The sequence below is a fragment of the Lampetra planeri genome, chromosome 44 (genome assembly GCF_965212315.1).
Source record: "Lampetra planeri chromosome 44, kcLamPlan1.2.h2, whole genome shotgun sequence".
Lineage (NCBI taxonomy): Eukaryota > Metazoa > Chordata > Hyperoartia > Petromyzontiformes > Petromyzontidae > Lampetra > Lampetra planeri.
The window spans coordinates 3,178,535-3,195,973 of NC_136150.1; the positions used below are offsets into that span (position 1 = coordinate 3,178,535).

Consider the following 17,439-nt stretch of genomic DNA (forward strand, 5'->3'; position numbering starts at 1 on the left):
TTTTGGAACCAACCAGTTTGTTGAAGAGCTACGCTTCTGACAATTTTGTTCCGACGTTTCGCTCGAGATTACAACCGGCATCACCGGGTGTTAACAAGAGCTCAGTTCTCGCGAGACTGCAAGCACAAGTTTGCGTTGGGATTAGATGGGACACTGCTGTGGCGAAATGTTAACTCCCTCGTACTCTTAGGTCTTTTCGGTAAAGTCACATAGGTAAAAATAATAATAAAATAATAATAAATGAAAAATAACTAAATTTCATTAATTTTTGTTTTCTTTTTTTCTCTACGCGACTTTACCGAAAAACCTAAGAGTATGAATCCTTGCAGTCACGAAAGCTTCAAATCTGTTAACTCCCTGGCCTGGTGTGCAGGTGGGTACAATCCCGACCCCGACGCCTGTATATTTGGAGTTTGCCATGTTCTCCCCGTAGACACGTCCATTTTTCTCCAGGTTCTTCGGTTTTTCCCGCCGCATCTTAGAAACACGAATATTTGTCTGCTATAAATGTCCACACGAGAGCCACTTTGTTGAGATATCACGTGGCCAGGTCGCTTCTGAAAAATAGCCATACAGCTCAGACAGCCTTGCCTCGTAAAACAAAGTTTAGTTTTAAGTAGTTAAAGTTTATAACAATGTTAATAAATAGCTCGTGCACGGGTGCTGGGTGGATTTTGACATAGCAGGATCGTGGGAGGTAGCAGTGGGTTGGGGAGGCTTTCTTACAGCAGTGGATTGAACACAGCCGACGACGGTGACCTGGGCAATGGTCGCAAACGTGTTTTGATTCCGTACCCGTACCCGGCCGCACCAGGGTCGCAAACGGGTACCCGTACCCTACCCGTACCCGATACCCGGCTACCCGTACCTGGCCGGGTATCGGGTAGGGTACGGGTACCCGATTGCGACCTCTGGGATGAAGCCATGTTGCAGGCGCAGGTGGGTTGATTCTAGGAACTTGAATTGTGAGAAGAGACAAGACGTTGGGAAATGGGTGACAAACAGCGACTCACCAGTGACTCACGGCCTACCCGTACCCGGCCGCACCAGGGTCGCAAACGGGTACCCGTACCCGTACCCAGCTGGGTACGGGTAGCCGGGTATCGGGTAGGGTACAGGTATCGGGTACCCGGTTGCGACCTCTGACCTGGGCTCTCCGCAAGTCACCGTATTCGTTGATGCGTGATGCGAGGGTATTCATCCGAGCTCCTCCACGCGGCTGAACGCACCGTGAGGTAGTGAAGGAAACCGCCGCAGCAGCAGCAACGCGCGAGGTTTTAAGTGTCACAATTTTATTACAGTATAAAGCGCAAAGTGTTCTCGTGTTTTTCTTTTTAAAATAGAAATCTCATCAAAAGTCAAACTTAATTCATCTATACAACACTTACTCTCGCTTGTACGTTACGCTTAAGAGCTTGTGACCGAATACAAATTCAACAGGAACTTTTTCACTCTGCTAAAACCTACCCGCCCCTCCCCGCGTTAGGCAGTCTTTTTCGTTGTTACAATTTTTTTTTAAGGCTCGAAAACTTTTCTTGTTGCCGAGTGCCAACGCTCAAATTCTGCCAATCGTTCCCCCTGGCTAAAAGGTGCATCCCTGCAACGTATTCGCTCGCCCCACTGCTGGTGGAAGAGCCTCCCCCCGCCCCGCTCGAGGAATCTCGAGAGGGCCCCCTTGGGGGTTAATTTGGGCAGACTCTTGCACGCCGAGACAGACGCCTTGGAAGAGGTGGGAGAGGCCACACTTTACCCCGCCGCATCGACCGCCGCGAAGCGATTAACACCGCCGGGCGGACAGTGGGTGGAAAAGTGGATTTGAGAAACTTTGCCCCCCATTGCTTCGACTGCCACGCCAGGAGATGGAACCGGCGCCCCCCCCCCCCGCCTACCCACCCACCCCCCGCCGGAAAACGGAAAAACCGTCTCACCGTGAACGGCAGCGTCTCCTTTTCTTTGTCACTCCTTTAAAATAAATGCACGTATCATTTTCTCGTCTCGTTAAACAGCTTTCTCGGTGATCATTTGTGACGCGGTGCCGCGACAGACACTCGACAGAGAAAACACCAAAAGTAGCTGCCAAAACAACAACAATAATGATGATGATGCAAATCTTTTTCACCGACTCTCCTTCAACAACGAAAACAAACGTCTGGCCCGGGGACTCTGCCACCAGTTGGAAAGAGCGAACAGATCAACGACGACGACGTGCACTCACAGACTCGAGAGTTTCTAATGAGTCTACGAAGATCGACGACAGGACCTAACAAGTTTGTGCCGAAATAGAAACGGTGACGCCGAACTGACGAATGTCGCCGGTGGTGAGAGACCTGCGGCCAGACCCGCGTAGGCCCGGGGCTGCCGGGGGCTGCGTCGTTACTCTGCACGACCGCGAGCGGCAGCGGTGGCTTGGGGAAGCGATCGTCCGGCATTGGACCGACCACGGCCGATGCCGACGACGATGACATTCAACAAGAGCTAACGATGTCCGAAACGTCGTGAGGGAGACCTGCGAGCGAGGTGACTGTAGAGCTTACGAATTACATTGTGGGGGTGGATTCCTGACATCGAGTCGACGGGGGCGGCCGTAGCGTGGCGCTAGCCGAGGTTCTGCGCAAGAAACGAGGCGGCCGAGCAAAGCTCGTCGCCGGGACTTGGCGAGCCATAAACAATCGTCGCGGCAATTCTCACAGCGGCACAAACTTCCATTCTGCCCTCACGGAAACCTCGCCGACCAAAGATCGCTCTCCCCCGCTGACGCAGAGTTCCCTCAACAACAACAACAACAAGAACAACAAAACACTAAACGTGTAAAATTGTCAGAAATCTCCCCGTCCCTTTCAAATGTACTTTTATGACAAATCCTTTATTTCCGATGACCAACCCCGACACCCCCCCCCCTCCCCCCCCAACAAAAGACAAATGCCTCTAGGCTACCGGCTCGCACGAGCCGTCTACCAAAAACAAACAAATCTACAGTGCGGTGCGGCGCGCGCGGCGCGGCCGGCGAGCGATGGCGGCGGCGGCTAGCTGTACACCGCCATGACGTTCACAAAGTGCTCCGCCCCGCGCAGGTGCACCGGCCTCTGCTGGTGCGACGCCGACCCCGCCGACGCCGCCGCCGCCACCTCCTCCTTGCACTTGGTGGGAGGGTGACCGCCACGGGCCGCCTGCCGCGTAGAAGCCGCCACTCCCGCTCCCACTCCCGCTCCGGAGCCCCCGCCGCCGCCACCGCCCGCGCCGGCCGCCCGTGTCGAGCCGGCCGATTTTGCCGACGCCGCGGCGCACCGAGCCTGCGTGCCGGGCACGCCCTTCACCCCGCGAGCCTTCGTCGGGCCCTTGTACGGCGGCGCCGACGTCCCTTCCGACGGGGCGCCGGCGGTCGTGGCGGCGCGGCCGTCGTAGAGGACGCAGATGGAGCCGTCCTCGCCGATGCGGTAGGAGACCTCGTAGGGGTCGACCCAGAGCGTGAGCTCCCGCGGCAGCAGCCGGAAGAGGCTGGGGGCGCTCAGGCCGATGGAGAGCGCCGCGCGGCTCACCAGGGGGTCCATCTTGTGGTTGATGCGGATGCAGCGGTAGGCCGAGCCCTTGCACGGGCGCTCGGGGAACCAGTGCTGCTGGTAGTGCTCTGAAAGGAGAGTGGGAGGGGGGTGCACACATCGCCACGGACGCTTAGACAGGGATCGCACAAGTCCACGGGGCCCCTCCGGTTGTGTGTCTCGTTGTGGTCCTGGCGGTCTACGTGTCTCTAACTGTACAGGACCCTGTCTATATCAATCATTATCCTGCAGAGCGCCGTTGGGGAAAATATCACCTTAAGGCATTTCACAGAAGTGAATTCATAAAAATGAAAAAGAAACTGCAAATGGATGTATGTGTTTGTCTATCTTACTGCATGGGCTGTCCCAGATTTTAACATTCAAAAGAAATATCTGAACATGTGGACGAGATACGAAATATCGGACAATCTGAAAGAACCCATTAGTTTTGTATTATTCTGAAGATGACATTACGTACTATGTCATTTCCACGCTGTTCACGGACACGGATAAAACCTGAAACTCATCCCCATTCTAGAGATGTGTGTAAAGGTCAGATAGGTGAACACTGATAGAACATAATAGCAATAATTACACCGTCATCGAAATCGGTGACGCATGGGGAAAAACGCTCAAGTGTGCTGGACAAGTGGGCGAATGTACCAAAAATAAAGTTCAGCAATGAAGCAAGCAGAAAATCTGAACTAAAATAACTATCACAGAAGCAATCTTCAACACTGCAAACATAAATCAATGCTATGTAAAAAGCTAAATGTAAAAATTCCCTGCAGCGCAAGTCGGCTTGGCCAGATTATTTTTAGACCGATCACAGAAGGTTAAGTTACAGAAACATTAAACATTCAACAGATATAGGGCAATTCCAGTGCTAACAAGTAAACAGACGAAGATGTGTGTCAAACAACCGCAGTCGTGACCAAGTTGGGCCTGGGAACAGCAAATGGCGGTTTGCGCCGTAGATCCACATGCACTGGATGGGTGTGGGCGGCGGGTAATCGGTCAGGGCGGATATGACGCGGTCGGATATGCGACGTTCTTCTGCACTGCCAAATGTTGCCTTCCGTGGAATTTTTGGGGCAAAAGTTGTTCACCAACGCCCGGGCGCAACGCCAAGCCGCCACCGCCGCCACCGCCGCTACCGCCGCCACCACCACAGCTGCCACGGTGCATTCAAGATGTTTTGGCACCGTGTCAATCTCACCTGACATCTGCTCATCATTATTATTATTACTCTCGAACGTTTTTACAACGGAAAGCCCCGCTGGAGTCTCTCTTTCTAGGAGGGACCTGCCGAGCTTTCAAGTCAGGGGGTGATGATTGCTGCTGTGTGTAATCCCAAGCGAGTGATTTGCAAGAGATGTTAACTACCTCGCCTGGTATACAAGAGGTCGTGGGTTCGATCTCGACCCCGATGCCTGCGAATTTCGAGTTTGCATGTTCTCCCCGTGGTCGTGTGGATTTTTCTCCGGGTCCTACAGTTTTTCCCTCCACATTTAGAGTCAAACATGCGTTTTAGAGTATTTGGCTGCTATCAATTTCCAAGTGATAAGCCAATTCGTTGAGCTATCATTTGTGAAGGCCAGGTCGCTTCTGAAAAAGAGCTATGTAAGCTCATTGGGCCTTAACTGGTAAAATAAAAAGTTGAAAAAGGATTCTGTAACCAATTGAGACAGCCGTTTGAAATGCATGAACAACACAACTCGCATTCTCCACAACGATGCTAATGATTATGCCGTGTTGCACAGCTTTGTGTCACCAACTAGGACCCATGTCAAACAGAGTGTCCTCGCCGATAAACATCTGTTCACCAGCATTAGTTCAAGCGGGCCTGACTACTGATGAGACGGCAAATATCAAAGCCGATTGAGAATTTGCTCGTGTTGAACCTGTGCGTCTGGAATGATGCACTCCTAGGCCGTGTCGCTGATGGGATATGTAAATTACTTATACTGGTAGGAACCTCCTGGTTACACCAGCCCACAGGGGATTATCGTGTCCGTCCATCGTGCATCAAAAAATGGGATGGGTGGGGCTGGGTGGAGAGGGGAGGTTGGGGAGGGGCTGGGTGGGGAGGGTGAGGCTGGGTAGGGGCTGGGTGGGGAGGGTGGGGCTGGGTGGGGGGTGGGAGGGGTGGGGCTGGGTGGGGAGGGGCTGGTCACCCCGTGGTGCCCTTATAAAACTCAATGTTTAACCTACTCACGCCGGCTTGTGCCCGCCCTCACAGTCGGCCATATTTGCGGAATACACCACGCCGCCGTTGACCCTGGCCATTGACCGAGCAACCCAACGTTCCTACCAGCTCCCTCCGCAGGAATGTGTTATATTTGATGGAGGGACTGGTTTTAAATATTGTCATGAACATCTATTTTTACTATTACGATGTTATGAATGACTTATTCATTACAATATTTCACCTGCAGCCTCCCTTGGGATGGAACAACCCCATACGCACGTGCCGACGGACACATGTGTAACACACGGGCATTGCAAACCTCTACAAACCTCTACGACACTGATGTTAATTATTACCACTCGTGAAAGCGAGAGAGCGCGGTGAGGTGCGGTGTCACGCCGTCCATTCAATACCACCGAGATTCATGAAGTCAGGAACCCGGTGAGAACCAGTTCACATTATTCCTCCATCAGGGTCAAGTTGACGTTGTGTAAACCAGGAAACGACAACGAGTCGTCATCTGCCTCTAGGGGTATCTAACCACCTGCCCGGTTTTCACACACAGACAGTCTGCATCTGCGTGCGGGCCGGCAGGGATTGAATTTGGCCTGGATCTGTTAACGGTATTGCTGTGTTGAAACGCTATGAGAGTGATTAGGCCTCGGCCGCCTTGGGAAATATGTCCGGGTTTGGTCTGTCATACTCTTAGTTCTTTCGGTAAAGTCACGTAGGTAAAAAATGAAATAAAAATGAATAAAAATGAAACAATAAAATCACGACGTTTCGGAGACAACACAAGTCTCCGTCATCAGGTGGGACCGTCCCACCTGATGACGTGACTTTACCGAAAGAACTAAGAGTATGAATACTTGCAGTCACGAAAGCTTCAAATCTAGAATTGGTCTGTCATCTTACATATGGAGAGGACTGTGGAGCTTCGGAAAATGTTGGCGTCAGCGCACCGCCACGCTGCGTCCTCCCGGCTCGTCTGTGGGCTGTTCGGCGGCTTGCGCGATGCAAGTTTGCACGAACGAGGACGCCGCCGTTTTATAAAATAACAAATACAAATAAAAACCGCAACCACGCGGCGGCATTGACAAGGTGGCGACCCAGGGTGGGTCACCAGCGTGACCTGAAGCTAATCGACTAAAAGCAGCGTGCACCGATTGAGCCAGCATAAATCGCGTCGGAAGCAACTGCGTTACAGCACAAAATAAAAATATAACGGCACGAGCATGAATCAGGGCTGAAGAAAATAAATTTACTGTGACGCGTGGTGGACTAATTGCTCTTAGAACTCAGAGCGTTCAAAGTGCGACGAGTTTATGGATGGAGAATGTGTGTACACGTGTCAGTGCGTGTTTGCCGTGTGTCTATCAGCACCCCTAACAAGGGGTCAACATCGCGAGGGAATTCCCGGTGAAATATTGCAATAAACAAAACGAGTTGCAGGCGCGTGCGGCACGAAGGGAACATCGACAAGGAGAGCCAAAGGCCCGTCCCACTGAGCTCCACCAGGTGTTCTGCACGACACACCTGGGTGACCCCGCTCATCACGCCGACATTTACTGCTTGGCTACAGTGAGCGTGGAGGCTGTGCGTGCCTGCAATGCCCCAGCACTGTGGAGGCAAAGGTTGGTGCACCAAGCAGAGTTTGCGTGAAAACTCCCAAACTCGCCGAGCTCTGGGTTTGTGGCCGGGAGATGGGCAGCACAACGAGCCGATACGCGAGTCCCTTTGTTATCCCCTCACATGCGTGGAGGGTTTTCCCCGGCTTCTGCGGTGTAAAAATACTCAACTCGAAAGCAGGCGGCCAAACATGGTTATGCGGGACGCTACTGAAAAAATATTCTTTGAGATGCGGCGAAGCCTTCGTGGATAAATAAACTACGGTCGAGCCTCACGAGGGATGAGGGCCCGTGGCGGTGGTGAACGACGGAACTACAACCAGAGGGGTGAACGAGCCTTGCCTGATGATGATATTCGTGGGATCAGTCAATGTCTCAAATGTCTGACTCGTGCTATGATGCCAAAATCTGGGTTTTTATTCTGCAGGACCACTGGATTGTGGTGGACACGAACAAGTGGTGTTGTCCACCCTTCCTCCCACTCGCCTATCTATCATCCTTTCCTTGTCCACCCTTCTAGGCCTTCTTCTCCAGTCCCGTCCCTCTACACAATCGGTATCACCAACCCCACCTGCACAGCCTCTATCATCTGTACTATAACACTGCCTGCAACACCAACACCACCAATACAATCCACACCGCTCACACCGCCCACACCCCCAGAGCGCACGTACCTGCCAGCAGCGACTCCAGTGATGTAATGAAGGTCGCGACCTGCGAGTGGGAGCAGCCAGCTGACTTGAGCAAACCCGCGATGAACTCCACCGCACTGCCAATCTCGGACTTCATCTGCACACGCGGGCACGTACACAACACGCTTGTCAACACACAGGCACGTGTACGCACGCATGTCAACACACAGGCACGTGTACGCACGCATGTCAACACACAGACACGTGTACGCACTCATGTCAACACAGGCATGTGTACGCACGCATGTGAACACGCACTCGTGTGGTGAAGAGGTTAGCACATTGCACGACCTGAGATTCATTCCCGTTCATGTCGCTAGCGAGTAGCTATTAAGGCCACCACAGCGCACAAGACATGGTGTGGCCAGAACCGCGCCCGGCCGCTTTTGTCTCTCCGGCGGCGATGTTTATACACTACAGGCCGAGCCGACCTAGGGGAGTCCCAGAACCGGCTCAGATGATCGTCACCGGTGTTGGCCGTGAGCGGGAATCGAACTCGGGTCGCCGGGTTCGCAGCGCAGCCTGCTGTACTGCTACAATATGTGCACGCGCACGCCGATACACAAAGACACATTCATACACAAACACGCCACTGTACCGACACAAAGACCCCTACCAGCTGCCAGTGCCCGCAGCCATAGGTCAAGTGCTGTTGGGGAGGGGGTGAAGCGGGAGGGGGGGCAGGGCTGTCTCTCTCTCTTCTGAGATGGGTGGGTGGTGGGCCTCAGCGTGGATACCTTCATGTCTCCTCCTCCACCCCCCTACCACACACACACACACCCACCTCCCCTGTCTTTGTGTGAGTGCAGTCACATATTTGCAAAGATATAATAAAGACAGCTGACTAGGGGCACTTAAAGAGGCGAACCGCGGGACTATTGTCCTGCACTATAGACCGGCGGTGGTGATACCACCACCATACCACACCACACCCCACAATAAATACACCCCAACACCACCACATACCACAACAATACACCATAGCACCACCACACATTACTACACGACATAACACAACCCCAGAACACCACCACACACAATCACACCACCACACCCCACAACAAATACAGCATTACACCACCACATACCACAACATTACACCATAGCACCACCACACAACATAACACCACCACACAATACCACCACACACAATAACACCACCGCACCCCATAAAACCACAACACACAATGGTACCACCACACCCCACTACACAAAATAATTCAATGACATACAATAACACCCATGTACACCATGACACCACTATAAAACCATAACATGGCAATTTGCTTAAGCAAACCTCGCCTCTGCTGATTAGACATTGAATGTCAAACCGGTTCACTTTGCTCGTGTTGAACAAATGTTGAAATGATGCCCTCCCAGAATGCCGTGATTGATGGGATGTGTTAAAAAATATATAAATATTCTTACGGGGAGGGGCCGATATGTGAAGGCGACGTAGTCTGCTTATTTATGGTCTTCCTATATACTCCATGAAGCGACTGATCATTTTGTGCTGTGCATTTTATAGACCACGTCGCTGCTATCGACCATGTCACATCTCCAGATCATGTCACTACTAGAGACCATGACACTGTTATAGACCACAACACTACTAGAGGCCTTGTCACTGTTATAGCCCATAACACTACTAGAGGCCTTGTCACTGTTATAGACCATAACACTACTAGAGGCCTTGTTACTGTTATAGACCATAACACTACTAGAGGCCTTGTTACTGTTATAGACCATAACACTACTAGAGGCCTTGTTACTGTTATAGACCATAACACTACTAGAGGCCTTGTCACTGTTATAGCCCATAACACTACTAGAGGCCTTGTTACTGTTATAGACCATAACACTACTAGAGGCCTTGTCACTGTTATAGACCATAACACTACTAGAGGCCTTGTTACTGTTATAGACCATAACACTAGAGGCCTTAACACTGTTATAGACCATAACACTACTAGAGGCCTTGTTACTGTTATAGACCATAACACTAGAGGCCTTGACACTGTTATAGACCATAACACTACTAGAGGCCTTGTTACTGTTATAGACCATAACACTGCTAGAGGCCTTGTCACTGTTATAGACCATAACACTACTAGAGGCCTTGTTACTGTTATAGACCATAACACTACTAGAGGCCTTGTTACTGTTATAGACCATAACACTAGAGGCCTTGACACTGTTATAGACCATAACACTACTAGAGGCCTTGTTACTGTTATAGACCATAACACTACTAGAGGCCTTGTTACTGTTATAGACCATAACACTAGAGGCCTTGACACTGTTATAGACCATAACACTACGAGAGGCCTTGTTACTGTTATAGACCATAACACTACTAGAGGCCTTGTTACTGTTATAGACCATAACACTACTAGAGGCCTTGTTACTGTTATAGACCATAACACTACTAGAGGCCTTGTTACTGTTATAGACCATAACACTACTAGAGGCCATGTTACTGTTATAGACCATAACACTACTAGAGGCCTTGTCACTGTTATAGACCATAACACTACTAGAGGCCTTGTTACTGTTATAGACCATAACACTACTAGAGGCCTTGTTACTGTTATAGACCATAACACTAGAGGCCTTGACACTGTTATAGACCATAACACTACTAGAGGCCTTGTTACTGTTATAGACCATAACACTACTAGAGGCCTTGTTACTGTTATAGACCATAACACTAGAGGCCTTGACACTGTTATAGACCATAACACTACGAGAGGCCTTGTTACTGTTATAGACCATAACACTACTAGAGGCCTTGTTACTGTTATAGACCATAACACTACTAGAGGCCTTGTTACTGTTATAGACCATAACACTACTAGAGGCCTTGTTACTGTTATAGACCATAACACTACTAGAGGCCTTGTTACTGTTATAGACCATAACACTACTAGAGGCCTTGTTACTGTTATAGACCATAACACTACTAGAGGCCTTGTTACTGTTATAGACCATAACATTACTAGAGACCTTGTTACTGTTATAGACCATAACACTACTAGAGGTCTTGTTACTGTTATAGACCATAACACTACTAGAGACCTTGTTACTGTTATAGACCATAACACTACTAGAGGCCTTGTTACTGTTATAGACCATAACACTACTAGAGGCCTTGTTACTGTTATAGACCATAACACTACTAGAGACCTTGTTACTGTTATAGACCATAACACTACTAGAGGCCTTGTTACTGTTATAGACCATAACACTACTAGAGACCTTGTTACTGTTATAGACCATAACACTAATAGAGGTCTTGTTACTGTTATAGACCATAACACTACTAGAGGCCTTGACACTGTTATAGACCATAACACTACTAGAGACCTTGTTACTGTTATAGACCATAACACTACTAGAGGTCTTGTTACTGCTATAGACCATAACACTACTAGAGGCCTTGACACTGTTATAGACTATAACACTACTAGAGGCCTTGACACTGTTATAGACTATGCCACTGGTACAGACCATGACATTGTGCAATTCGGCTACCTAGAAATTTCCTCAAACTATTAAATAAGTTACGTAAACTTAGCAGCACATATTATGTTTGTGTACGGACTCTAGAGATAAGGTATGACTCAAGGCAAGACTCTCTTTAAAACAGACTCACTCTCTGACTTCCTGGGTAAAATTACTCACGGACGTCATGATTAGAACAAGAGTTGGGTGAGGACCAAGCCTTCGCCATTGCAGCATCAACTTATTGGAACAAGCTTGCTTCCCTCCATTAACATTGTAAATATTCCTTTAAAAATATATCCTGAAGCAAGATTTGGTGCTGTATACAGCCATAGTTTCAACGCGTGATTTAGCAACTCTGATCCTTCACCCATGTCAACATCATCACGATCCATGCATGGGCATACCACCCCGTAGATTCATACTATTTGTTTTTTCGGTAAAGTCACGTAGGTAAAAAATAAAATAAATGAAAACTAAATTAAATCCCGACGTTTGCATCAGCAGCAGCAGGCCATGCTTGTCCACCTAATGACGGACGCTTGTGTTGAGCCCGAAACGTCGTGATTTATTTTAGTTGTTTTCATTCATTTTATTTTTTACCCACGTGACTTTACCTAAAGAAAAAAAAACCAAAGAGCATGAATCCTTGCAGTCACGAAAGCTTCAAATCTAGAATTAACCCCGTAGGTGTCCACTGCACATTTCGTAATTTGTCTCCACGTCCCTCTCGTCTTGTGCCAATTTGCTCAAAGAAGTGCGCCACCATCTTTTCTTGGCGCCGATCTCCTTGCGTTCTCTGTGAAGGCCTTCATCGCTTCCTTCCATTTATCGCGTCCCGAGAGCGACATTTTAAACGTGCAATTTTATTGAGGGGCGGTATCGTTGTTGTTGTTATTCTTGGTGTAGTCTAAGACTTGTTAGTGTTTCGATTTGAAGCTTTCGTGACTGCAGGGATTCATCTTCTTGGTTCTTTTGGTAAATTTACGTAGAAGGGAAATAATAAAAAAATAAAACATAATAAAATAATTCTCACGACGTTTCGGCCACAACGCAAGCAGCCGTCCTCAGGTGAAGAACAGGTCTGTCGGAAAGACAGCGTCCGAATGACCTGTTTTTCACCTGATGACGGCTGCTTGTGTTGTGGCCGAAACGTCGTGAGAATTATTTTATTATGTTTTATTTGTATTATTTTATTATTTCCCTTCTACGTGACTTTACCGAAAGAACCAAGAAGACTTGTTAGTGTTATTTTATGTTTTATTTTTGTTCATTTTTATAATTCCCTTCTACGTGACTTTACCGAAAGAACCAAGAATATGAATCCCTGCAGTCACGAAAGCTTCAAATCGAGATCTAAGCCTTGTCGTTTTCCTGGCCTTGCTCTCGCTTGCATTTTTAGTGTTGAAAAATCGGAAAGAATGTACTCATGCACTTTGTTTTTACTGTACTCATCCTCCTCCTTCCACGCGTTTGCCCCACTCGTGCAGTGTTTCCCACCGTCATTATCAACCTCCTCATCCACGTAGCCCTGTCCCTGTCCCATCTCTCTTTCCACTCCTCTGGCCACCACCATGTCCGACCGCAACACATCGCCACCCCACCCCCCCACATCATCTTCTGCCTTCCTCTTTATCTATTTCCTTCCACTTGCATCACTTGCACCTTCTGACCCACAGAATTGTATTTACTGTACCGTTTCTACTTTATTTCTCATTTCTTTGCTTTTCGTGACTTGCTCACATTTTCTCTAGTTTCGCACTGCTATCGTGTTGTTTATATTGCTTGTTGTTGTTGTTGATGTTGTAACTTGCTAACCCAGTCCCATACTGGACATGTCAAGAATAGCTTCATGGCGAATCGGATTCCCCCTCCAGTTTCAATAAAGATTCTGATGTGCAATGTACACCAGCACCATTATTATCCGCAAATGTAGACGCTACATACACACACGTAACTTGCTTGTATAGCTGTTTGCCAAGCTACTTTCAGACGGTAAAAACATTGGTTTGTCGGGCAATATTTTACAACGTTACATTCGTTGCACTTCTATCGCACCGTACGTAAGCCGACTCGTGCCAATCGGTGGCATGCAGTGGCGCCGTTCGGGGCATTGTGAACCCCATCTGTGCGGACATTTGAGTGTTTTTTTGTTTACCACCCCCCCCCCTGGATGCCTGACGGGGCTTTCTGAAACCACACGGAGCCATTTGCAGTAGCAGGACCCTCCTCAAAAGCTGCCTTGATCTCAGAGCCAGTGAAGAATTTGCCATTGTACAGCCCTCCCCCTGTTGTGCATTGCACCGCTTGATAAAGTCAACAAAAACCCCTCCACCCACGCTGTATCAGAGGCGTGGGAGTTTTTTTGACCATACTTCACCACGCTGGTCAGTGCAAGGGTGAAGGGAGTGGGGAGAGTGGGGGCCAACCTTCTCGGCTCACTCATGTGAGCCGAGAAGGTTGGGATGGGTTTATCAACACGCCGTGAACGCACACACGGGGGCACTAATCACTGCGCCACCGCTCCACCCACACTACTCTTGAGAAATATATAATGAAAATAAACTCCGCGCTCCATTTTGTTTACAATCGCAAAGACGTCCCCCCCCCCACCTACATCGCCTTTGTCCGCACGTGCGCACGTTACCATGGCGGGACCAGGTCCATCCACGCCCCAGCAAGCGACCACAACCCCCCTGCACACGACAATCACAACCACCGCTTGAGTGGTCACGAAACTAACTAACTGGTGGTGGTGGGAGCGTTGCTCGCAGTCGTATTACATATGGTGGGCATTTTGTTGAGCTTTTAAGCAAGTGATGTTGATGGGTGGGTTATGGTTGGTGATGTTTGCTCTTGATGGGTGATGTTGGTGATTGTGGTGATGGTGGGTGATGGTGCTCATCGTATTCTCTTTGTTTATGGCGCCGTGGTGGTTATAGGAGTTTAAATCAGTGCACACTGGCCAATAAAGCACAATAGACATACACGAGACACAACACGAAACAATGACCAACAACACAACGTGAACAAGATAGACACGATAACAGACGTGACACAAAGAGCGAAGGTAAATAACTCATGCAGCAACACAATGCAACACAACAACAACCCCACATATATAAGACACACCAAACACAACAATCAAGGGATACACAAAAATACAAAAACACAATAACCATCACACGACCACAAAGACAAAGCTCCCCTATGTAGCCTACACGGAATGTTGGGATAGGTGTTGCCTGCTAGCACCTACAAGTATTATATATATACAGTTTAACACGTAGGCTTATTATGAATTATATACACAACCTACACCACACAACAGCGCATACACAAACCACGCACATATACAACCGACGCCACACAATAGCACAACAACCACAACAACCAACATACTAACAACAACCAACGCCACACAATAGCACAACAACCACAACAACCAACACACTAACAACAACCAACGCCACACAATAGCACAACAACCAACGCCACACAATAGCACAACAACCAACGCCACACAATAGCACAACAACCACAACAACCAACACACTAACAACAACCAACGCCACACAAACCACACAAAAACACCACACAATCAAAATATTGTAAATGTTGTGGATTTACTCTCCGCTGGGCTGAAGTAAACTAATTGTCGCGTTTTGTTGACGTGACAAACCTTACTGGCTGTGTTGGGTGGTGGAGAGTTAACGACAATATTTATACTTAACGCGATCTAACCCTTACTCATGAACCAAAATAACACACGGACACAATAGGACAAGACACGCTACAAAAACCGCACAATAGCACAGCAACACACCACACTTTCACATCACACACAACACCACAACAACAACACCACAATAGCACAGCAACACAAAACAGCGCATATTGACATACAATGACCAACACCACACTTACACATCACACACAACCACAACACCACAACAGCACATTAACATACAATGACCAACACCACACTTTCACATCACACACAACACCACAACAACACCACCACAACAACAACCACTTTAGCACGACGGCACAAGCAATAATTGCCCGTGTACACAAAGACCAACACCACACTTTCACATCACACACAACACAACAACCACAACAACAACACCTGCAACAACAACCACTGGAATTCATTGCCCGTGCACACAAAGACCAACACCACAATTACACATCACACACAACACCACAACCACCACAACAACAACCACTTTAGCACGACGGCACAGGCAATCATTGCCCGCGCACACAAAGACCAACACCACACTTTGACATCACACACAACACCACAACAACACAACCACAACACCACCACAACAACAACACCACAACAACAACAACCACTTTAGCCCGACGGCACAGGCAATCATTGCCCGCGCACACAAAGACCACCACCCCCCCCCAGCACCACTCACTCTCATGGAGGACTCCTTTGGTGGCAGCCTCAGCGTCCGCGTCTCGATTCTCCGCGATAAACACCGAGCCCCGGACGAGGACGACGACAACAACAACTGCTACTAATCACCCACAAGCGAATTGACATGTAAAAAAAAATCAATGTAATCGACACGGAAAAAAAATACCCGAGATATTTTTTTTTCTTCTAAAAACAATTCCAATTATTTTCCCCACCAAAAAACAATCTCGTTAAATTAAAAGCAAATGCACGATGAGAGGGTTGTGTTAAACTAAAAATGGGGATATTTAGCGATGGCGAAGGCGACGAGGAATGAGAGAGAGCGCGCCTTGGCAGCGAGCTCAGAGCCCTCCTCCTCCTCCCACTGACAACAACAACAACAACCCGGGGGGGAGGGGGCGGGTGACGTGACGTCAATCGGTGGGGGGGGGGAAGGGCGTGACGTTGACCACAGGGAAAACTGGGCCGCGTGACGTCACCGCACGAGTAGGCCCGCGTAACGTTTCTGCCGAGAATAAGGGGCCGCGTGACGTCACCGCACGAGTCGGCCCGCGTGACGTTTACCACAGGAAAAACTGGACCGCGTGACGTCACCGAACGAGTAGGCCCGCGTGACGTTTACAGCTAAGAATATTGGGGCGCGTGACGTCAAACTGCGGGAGTAAGCCCTTATGACGTTATCTCCACGAGTAATAAAGGGGGGAGTGATGTCATCCCGCGGGAGTAAGACCGTATGCCGTTTTTCTTCCCGAGAATAAGGGGTCCGCGTGGCGTCATCCCGCGAGAGTGAGACCGTATGACGTTGCTACGGGAAGAAGGGCCGCGTGAGGTCTTTTACGCAGTGAGAGCGCGCGTCAAGTCAGCCTGTGGAGACGGTTTCCTGCGTGACGTCATCCAGAGAGGAAAGGGCTCGTGACGTCACGCGGTGGAGACGGTGGTCGAGAGAGGTCACCCCGGCAGTCAAGTTCGCGTGACGTCACCTCATGTGGGGGCGGTAGCCGCGTGACGTCGCCTCCGGGGAGGCCCGGCCAATCGTAGGGCGGGATGACCACAACACGCGGTGACGCGCGCGGGAGTTGAGCACGTGACTTCCGGCTATGCACCCCCCCCTCCCCCTCTCAACTTGTCACCCTCCCGCCCGGCACAGATTCGATTCGATTCTTTTAGACTTTATTTGGATTCGATTGTATTCCATTGTTTTCTGTTGGGAGTATGTCGATTATAGCGCTGATCGATTCTTTTGAAGCGATTACAGTAATCGCATCGACTTAATGCTGCTGCGTTGGCAATGGGAGCACAAATCACACAAAACTCAACAAACGTCCCGGGCAATGGCCCTTCATAGAACACTAAGAAGGGGCATTGCGCGAAACGTCGTCTTTTGTTTCCTTGTAAGGCCACACAGTGTTATTGGCGAAATTGTTGAGTGTTTTATTTTGATTCGATTGCA

At 49.1% G+C, this 17,439-nt stretch overlaps 1 protein-coding gene across 3 annotated transcripts; it reads right to left on the bottom strand.

Annotated features, from left to right (window-relative positions):
* Positions 1 to 1,275: 1,275 nt before the first annotated feature.
* On the bottom strand, positions 1,276 to 16,377 carry LOC144732794 (protein BTG1-like). 3 transcript variants are annotated; one of them, XM_078614391.1, is made up of 4 exons: positions 15,988 to 16,377; positions 14,169 to 14,247; positions 8,030 to 8,144; positions 1,276 to 3,625 (listed from the first exon to the last, which is right to left on the bottom strand). In XM_078614391.1, exons 2-4 carry the CDS (start codon positions 14,199 to 14,201, stop codon positions 3,024 to 3,026), a joined length of 750 nt encoding a protein of 249 aa, XP_078470517.1. In that variant the 5' UTR covers positions 14,202 to 14,247; positions 15,988 to 16,377; the 3' UTR covers positions 1,276 to 3,023. The 3 variants fall into 3 exon arrangements, with proteins under 3 accessions (XP_078470517.1, XP_078470519.1, XP_078470518.1); XM_078614393.1 differs by having other exon boundaries at positions 14,199 to 14,247; positions 15,988 to 16,376; XM_078614392.1 differs by lacking the exon at positions 14,169 to 14,247 and having other exon boundaries at positions 15,988 to 16,373.
* Positions 16,378 to 17,439: the final 1,062 nt, after the last annotated feature.

Bases quoted from the DNA above. Each gene is read 5' to 3' on its own strand.
- LOC144732794 (XM_078614391.1), bottom strand. From the start codon at position 14,201: ATGGTAACGTGCGCACGTGCGGACAAAGGCGAT. The intron at 8,145-14,168 runs GTAGGTGGGGGG...CCGCGTGTGCAG, and splicing joins CACGTGCGGACAAAGGCGAT to ATGAAGTCCGAGATTGGCAG. The intron at 3,626-8,029 runs GTACGTGCGCTC...CTCTCCTTTCAG, and splicing joins ACTGGAGTCGCTGCTGGCAG to AGCACTACCAGCAGCACTGG.